The sequence below is a fragment of the Juglans microcarpa x Juglans regia genome, chromosome 7D (assembly GCF_004785595.1).
Source record: "Juglans microcarpa x Juglans regia isolate MS1-56 chromosome 7D, Jm3101_v1.0, whole genome shotgun sequence".
In the NCBI taxonomy this organism is placed as follows: domain Eukaryota; kingdom Viridiplantae; phylum Streptophyta; class Magnoliopsida; order Fagales; family Juglandaceae; genus Juglans; species Juglans microcarpa x Juglans regia.
In genome coordinates this window covers 23,012,190-23,020,545 of record NC_054606.1, presented here as the reverse complement: position 1 = coordinate 23,020,545, position 8,356 = coordinate 23,012,190, and the positions used below count along the sequence as shown (strand labels likewise).

The window sequence follows — 8,356 nt, the reverse complement described above, 5'->3', positions numbered from 1 at the left end:
GAAAAAAATTACACAGAGTATAAACCCACAAATTGATGTGGTTTTATAGAATTTGTTAGATCTATTTTATGATAAAAATAACTTTACAATCTAACGTATCACATCAAACCACATCAATTTATGGGTTTACTTTTATGTAATATCTAAACTATTTTCCTAATATAATATACAAAACACATGAATATTCACTTAATTATGTCCCAATCAATTAAAAAAAAAAAAGAATCTTGAGAACCACATAAAAAATGAAGATTCTCTCAGCTAGCCGATCGATGTGGCTGACCCCAAAATCAATTCCAATGAGCTAGCTGCATTATTATCTTACGTGGGTCCTCACGTTTTGGCAACCTCTAAACTGAGATGGAAAGAATCCATTGATTGTGTTAAAAAATTGCCACCATCAAGGAACACTTGCTAACCAAATTGATTATTAGGCAGTAGCCACTCATATATGGTAGATGACAGATCTGCAATGCCACACACTGATTATTCTCCATTAATTTGAATAGATGTACGTGCAAATATTTTTTTTTATACACACAAAACACTTAAATACAAACCCATATATATAAATAACTCCCACTTGTGATGTCTCTTTCATTTACTAATGGCTTTATTCAGAAAAATCAGTGCCATCCTACCTCAGCTGAGATCAATACTGCAAATTGTGAAGTCAATTATATATAGGACGTGTTTAATTAGCCCACAGACTACTGTGTGAAGGTGCCAAGGACCCACACCCGACAGGTGGGGATGATTGTGTGCAATAACGTCCAATCATATATCAATACACTCAATGTTTGCTGATTGGACATGGTCATCTTGATTAGAAATTCATCTCATTGTATCATGAAGCCTGTATTGATGGTCATATGTGGGTCATGGTGGTTGAGGGCCAAATTTTCAATAGGAATTCACCTGCATGCAACACATGGAATAGTACTTAAGCTATTCATCTAGATGGACAGTGCAGGAATCAAGGATGAACTAGATAAATCAATAAATTATGGACGTAAAGTCATTAGAATTAGGTGAGAAAAGAAGTACCAGATTACTACCAGTTCCAAGAAATAAGAAGTAAACACAACTCTAGATAGCAGAAAGGGTGTTCAGCCACCTTACCTAGAAGACTTTTCTGCTTTGCTATAACGTCAGGTTTGACAAATACAGGAGGAGGCTTTGATGCAAAGTAGTTAGGAGCAGTTAATGTCTGAGTACCTCTATCTGCACTAACTACCCATCTTCAGCCTTCCCAGATGGACCCCTAAAGCTTACTTTTCTTATATATTTCTGTCTCTTAGCCCTAGAATAGAAAGGGCATGAAGATTGAAGAGAGAGCTTTGTCCTTCCAAAAGGGATGGTTAGTTCTTTGAGCAATATGGTACAGCCTTTTTCTGCTATGGTCCATATGGGGCACCACAAACTTGGGATACAAACCAGCCAAACTTTTCCCTGATAAAATCTACATATCTTTATTCCACCGAAGTGTTTCTGTTATGTCTGGCCCTCTCTGGGTTCTCCAGCGCCAGCATGTCCTTGTTCTGTTCCATATTTTTCACGGTGGTCCTCTTGTTAGGGAGCTGGTTTCTGGTGCTTGCTCATGATTCATGGTGCCCACATCATTTTGTTCAGCAAACCAATCGACAATTCCAGCAGAAAACGGATAGGTTCTGGGAGTATAACGAGCAGACCAACAGTTGGGTTGAAGTAGAATTACCGTATGATCTAATCTCTTGTCTAAATGATAACTGTACGAAAGTGGGCTCCCTTAGTCGAACAACAAAGAAAAGTGAGGATCACATGCAAAGAGAATATGATCCTGTAGAAAGAGAGAGTTTGAAAAAGAAGGATGGCCATGGAGGAGTGGAGGACAGTCCTGATACGGTTCTGCCTCTGAGAAAGAGAATTTCATTGACTAAAATGTCTGATGAATCGATTTGGGTCACTGGTGAAAGTGGCTCCATCTATGAGAGGTTTTGGAATGGAGTGCAGTGGGTGATTGCTCCCCATGATTTACCAGTATTCGCAGGTCATGCAATCTCTGTTTTTATTGTCAATCAGACAATTCTTGCACTATCAGAAGCAGGAATTCTGTATCAGGTACTATAAAGTGCACAAGTTGTCTCAAAAGTTTTTATCAGATAACATGCTATGGTATTGATTCATAATTCTTGAATCTTCACGGATAAACATCTGATTCTTTTTTATTGGCTATCTTTTTTTTTCTTGGAAGGGAGGAGTAGTGTATTTTCAAGTATACAGAATTGATTATATAATACTTAAAAGCAGAAATTTCCCCTTGCATGTGTGTTCTTCGAATTGAAAGGCATACCAGACTGATTATCAGTGATCATCTGACTTGCTAACTATTTTATATGGAAGTTTCCGATTGAAGTAGGACTGAAGTCAGGCCCGATTTAAATCTAAAATATATGAAAATTCTGGCACTTTGACTCGGACCTAAAAGACAGTCTGCTGGATGGAACAGCTAGAATCATTGTTACTTGCACCAGTTGATTTACACTTCTTCATTTTCAGTTGCAGCTCAGCGAGAGTTCACAGCCAGTTTGGTTAGAGCTTATACCAAGATCGAATCAAAAAACAGGTACAGAAGAGGAGCAAAGTTCTGCCATGTTAATAAAGTCTGGTGCTGTGTCACATGATGGAGTGTAAGTACATCAATTTGTAGTTTCAAATTTACATCACATATTTCTGTTACTGCAAGAAACTTGTCTGACTCTACAAATAACTCTCTTGTCTTTGCTAATGCCTGCCAGTAGGGTTTATTTCTGCACAAGGAAGGGGGCATTGATAGAACTAAGTGAGGTTGAGCCTCCAAGGTAAGACTTAAAAGTATATATGACTAAAAGCCATTAGAACTAACATTAACACAGTAAAAATTTAAATTTCAGTGTCTATTTATAATGTAGATTCCGATGGGGAGACTCTAATTTCACTTGGACGTTTGTGCTATAAACGTTCAACAGATGGGTTTATCATGGCAGACCACCTGGTGCAAATGTTGCAGCAATAGCTGATGCTTCTGCTATCAGAACAGAAGTAGTTTATACCATAAGGTGTGATCTCTATCTCTATCTCACTCCCGTGTACCTGCTTTCCATACACAGATTATCAATATGACATTGAATTCCACAATCTCAATCCCAATCACATGACTAATTGAAGCATCATAATAGCCAAGATCAATATTGTAACAGTCGAAGTATGAAAGTAGACCAGCAAAAGACCACAAATGAAATTATGAAGTTACCAATGTTACAAAGAAGTGAAAGAACAATGGCATCATCAGAGTGCTTTATTATCATATCAAGCTAAACATTTCGCTGTATAATGCAGTTCTATAGGAGATCTTTATGAATATGATAGAAGCTCAAAACCATCATGGAAGAAGCATATATGGAGAGAAGGAACAGGACATGATGCTTCTCTGATTCCATCAATGGGGTGCACTTCACACGGCCTGACTGGAGATCACTCTATATCTCTCTTTCTTTTAACTAAGGTACTTTTTTCTGCAAGTGTCTATAAAACAATGCATATATCTATAACAAATAGTGATGATCTAAATTAGAGTGTACAGAAAGTGAAAACTATTAGGATGATCTGAAGAATGGTTGAAGAAAAACAATACGGGAATAAATCAACCAACGTTTCAGTGATACAAATTTTCTAACATTGGTGGAATCCTTAAAATTTTGAAGGTACAAAATTTTTTGTGATTTGCTAAAGAACTTGGGATGCAATGGATTACTTCCACTGCACTACAAACAAAGAATCCTCTGTTTTAATAAAGCTGGAGAATCTTGTCTTCTAGTATCTTTTATATCTATCAAGCTTTTATTTATTTACACGCATGGATCTAACCTTACTTCTTCTGATAATTGTTTTTCATCTTACTTTTTCTTTTCAAATTTCACATTACATCAAGAGATTTTGCATCTATATAGGGTGGTAGTTTGATAGAGAGACGACTACACCAAAGGAAGTGGAAATGGGTAGTCCATGGAAGTCCAAAAGATGAGCATCTTACAGCTATCACACCAGTTCTGCATGAAGAGCTAAATGAAAAATTATTCTCATTGTTTCTCACCACATCTACTGGATTCATTTATGAATATCGAATACTGAAACAATCAGGTAGGCCTTGTGAAGAAACTAATGATGTTAGTTCTATCAATTAATTTACCTTTAGCAGCCGTTCCCGATTTGAATCTTTCAGGTTCATGCATATTCTCTTGAAAGGGTTTGCTTACCACCTTTAGCATTCACTGAAAGTTATAATTCAAATTGCATATTTACACTTTAACACACTAAAACATTGAGAACAATAAGAAGTTCAAGAAAATTTCCTTCAAAAAACCACCAGAGTTCAGTTATTACTTTTGATCAAGAAACCCTTTTTTTACACACAAGTAGTTAAAAACTTCTTCTGAAATAACTAAGGTTGTCCATTTTAGAAAATCTAAGATTGTCCATCAGAGATTGCGAGGAGGGAATACAGAAAAATCAGTCCTAAGGTAATTTGCATGCTATCTCGGTAGTTATAAGAGCCATAAACAAAGAAATAAAGGAATATGAACATAAAAATGCCTAAAATCTTGAGTGTCCTTGAAGAGATATTATTTCCTTGATGCAGAAATAATGTGAAGGGAGGAAAGAAACTAGAAAACAAGGAACTTATACGGGAAAATGATGAGTTGGAAGGCGCTAATTACACAGAATAATCAAAGCATAAAACGACAGGGGGTTGGAGTGTGAAAGAATCACAACTCAGTTTCATGAGATTTTTTAAATAAAAGGATTGACTCAGTTCTTACTGTGAAATAAACTTTGATGACCTCACTCACCTTAGAACTGACTGCTCAATCATTAGCATAACTCATCAAAACAAAAAGATTCAATTCCTACACTCAGTCATAGATATATTCAAAGCTTAGTAACTTTCAATCCTCACCTTGAAAATTTGCGCCTGAGTTAAATTATATGCGACTTAACAGTGCATCTTCTACCTTCATTATTTCCTTCAAGCTTAGCATCCTTTAAGGGTTTTAATTCTCAAATCTATTCACAAAAGAATGACAAACAGTGATAAACATGAAGAATATCAGATCATATACCCTACTAGTTGCACTTCATAGACTCATTTAAATGAGCTGCAACGGGCTGCTAATCGTGTTAAAAAACAAAAAAGTTATTAAACAAGCCTCCTGTAAGAGTTTAGGCACTTAAGATGAATTGTGGTTTCTGTATGGAATTCATCCTGAGGTAAACTTCACATGAAAACAGGTATTGCTCAAGAGAACCAAATTCCAGACGCGTGGGTGAGTCATATGCATCCCCCATATGCAAAAGCCGCAAGAGGTATTGCTGGACTACAATTTCATGTTGGCAGGATGGTATTTCCACTAGATGATGGAAGACTTGCAGAACTGCATCTACCAGGCTTAGGTGGTGAAAGTACAGGACCAAATCAACAAGTTAATGTCCGAAGAAAAGCATCGACCAAATATATATGGTCATTAATAGACGCCCCAGAGAGCGAAGGATGGAATTCTGAGTATTGCACAGAAGAACGTGGACCCACAAATTGCATCCTTGGTTCAAAAGACGACCTTAATGGTATAGGAACATTGCGATCAATGACAAGAAGGCGGAAGGGAAGCCAAGAACAAGCTTATCTACCGCCAGGTGCCTCAGGTGGTGGCCGAATGATATCTACCGAAGAATCTAGTTCCCAAGACAATTGGATCACCACAAACTTTCGTCTAAGAGTGATGCAAGGAGGTAGATCATTTTTCCTAATAGCAGATGCTGGTTTGACCTTTGAGTATCTATATACTGAAAATGTATGGCTTTGGCTGAGACATGACCACACAACTGCTATCAAAGGTGCACTAGGAAACTACAATGGAAGTTTATATGTTGTTGACACATACGGGAGTTTGCTTATTAGGGAAAGAAGCAGCAATGAGCTGACATGGATAAATTGCACTGCTTTGACGAAAGGAAGGCAAGTTACTGGAGGCCCTCCATGGGATGGAATGCCAGGTAAAGCTATGAGAGTTACAACAGAAGATGCACTCTTCTTTGTGAGCAAAACTGGAAGATTACTACAGTTCACAGTAAGTTACAAGAACCATATAGAATGTAAATTAGTCCCCTAGTGAAAATAAAATTGTACAATTACTGACAATGCTTCTCCCATTTTAGCATATCAGCTTTATAGAACATTATAATAATCTAATAATTACATAAATTTTCTTATTGTGCCATCAGCGCAAACAAGTTTTGGAAGTTGTATCCAGAGACATTAATGTAGCATAGTAAAAGTAATTGGAAAGCTGTTTCTTACTACTCTAAACACAGTGTTCCCAGCTGCATAAGCCTAAAACATTGACCATGACTCCCCAAATGATATCACAGAAGGAGACTGACTGATCGTAACCCAATTTTTTCTGTAGGTTGCCCTGAGGAAGTTTAAATGGAAAGACTGCCGAAACCCTCCAAACAGTAAAATTGCAACTATAGTAGATCAGGAAATGTTCAGGGAAAATGTGGTGTTCGTATTAGGAAGGAATGGTCGGCTGTATCAGTACAACAAAGTGACTGAATTGTGGCATGAGCATTACCAGTCTCAGCATTTGGTTCTATCAAAATTGCCTGGAACTGCTATGAGGCCATCTTTACCTTCACTTACAGGCTCAATTTTCATGCTTTCAGAAGATGGTGGACTAGTTGAATATCACTGGAACACATTGGATGGGTGGAATTGGGTGGAACATGGAACTCCATATAAGGGAGTGACCTTGGTTGGCTCACCAGGCCCATGCTTTGATGGTAATAAACTGTTTTCGATTGGCTCAGATGGAAAAGTATATCTGAGATACATGGATGAAATGACATGGAAATGGAAAAGTTGTGGGTTTCCGTACATGGGAAATATGATTGTTGAAAATCAAAGACAAGGCGAAGAAAGAGAGACGAAAGAAGAAATTTGTGTTGACAAAGATTTTGCAGCTAGATTGGAGATGAATTCAGGAACCCTACATGATCTTAGTGAAAACTGTGACCCCAAGGTAGGTAGTAAGTGCCCAACTGCACTAATGGCTAGTATATCTTTAAGAAGCAATATAAATGGTGAGCATTCTAAACTTTTAAATATATATGCAGGTGGCCTCAACACGGCCAATACCATTTTCTGAAGATTCCATCATCTTCGAACTACGAGATGGCAGAGTAAGCAATCATTAAATTAATCTGCTAATACATTAATCTGCTAATACTTAGCTCATGGTGAATCGAAGTGACATCAGGCGTTCAGTTTAGTCCAATTCCTGCAGGAGGGGTTGTCAGTTCTGCACGTACATAGATATAACATCTTTTACATTATAATCATATGTCATGCACCTCTATGAGATTGGACAGGCGACCTTCTATCCCTCGCATACTGGGGCAGAGGATGTCAGCTGGTCCAAAAACAACTGGGACACTTCAGGATCAACTTAGTGATTCAATTCAATCATTGAAATGTACCTAGTATCATACCCTTAGATCTTAAGCATCCATGTCTTCTGTAGCCACCTCAACCCACAACTATTGGTATTTTTCTTGCTGTTTTTTTTTTTTTTTTTTTTTTTTACCACCTTCAACCCGATTCAAGTCACTCCTCAATAATGATTCTCGGAAAAACAAAAGTCACTCCTCAGTAATGGTGCATTTAAAATTCTTGAAATTGACACATCTTTTCATTGCCATCCAGCTTAATTTGGTTACACTAAATATCGATATTCTTTATGTACATTTCATGTTCCTTTTAAGTTGTTGTCAGCTTCTATATTTTCAACAGACTTTCTGCCTAAAACGTCTCTCATAAAAACATTGAAAACACAACCTGAAAAAGATTGAATGAAATAAGAATATTGCTAACATTGCCCATGATGTCATTGCAGCTTGCAGAATTGCAACGAACAGAAAGCACAGATTGGTTTTGGTCTCGGACAATTGGAACTCCAACAAGCGCCTGCATAGCAAATTACTGGACTGCTTTGGCATCATAAAGCAGAGCCCACTCTTTTTTTTGCTAAAGAAGCACATAAAGGTACAAACAATACATTTTAGTGTCATTCAGTTAACATAGAAGAGAAGTTGCAAACAAGCAGTATACCTTTCTCTTAACTTTGACAAAGGAGGAGGTGTGAATTGAGGAAACTTATAGTCACTTGCTCTACTACTTTGTAAAAAAGTAAAGAAATACAAGGATGTATACCACTCATGAATAAATTAACAAGTAGAAAATGCACTTGTCAAATAAATAAATAAAGGCATTTCCATTGTA

At 37.1% G+C, this 8,356-nt stretch overlaps 1 protein-coding gene across 2 annotated transcripts; it reads left to right on the top strand.

Moving 5' to 3' along the window:
- The first annotated feature begins 1,215 nt into the window (after positions 1-1,215).
- Positions 1,216-8,356, top strand: LOC121238842. 2 transcript variants are annotated; one of them, XM_041135896.1, is made up of 10 exons: positions 1,216-2,100; positions 2,539-2,669; positions 2,778-2,840; positions 2,988-3,077; positions 3,358-3,523; positions 3,969-4,158; positions 5,308-6,143; positions 6,483-7,097; positions 7,192-7,257; positions 7,971-8,356. In XM_041135896.1, exons 1-10 carry the CDS (start codon positions 1,531-1,533, stop codon positions 8,076-8,078), a joined length of 2,835 nt encoding a protein of 944 aa, XP_040991830.1. In that variant the 5' UTR covers positions 1,216-1,530; the 3' UTR covers positions 8,079-8,356. The 2 variants fall into 2 exon arrangements, with proteins under 2 accessions (XP_040991830.1, XP_040991831.1); XM_041135897.1 differs by lacking the exon at positions 1,216-2,100 and adding an exon at positions 2,218-2,346.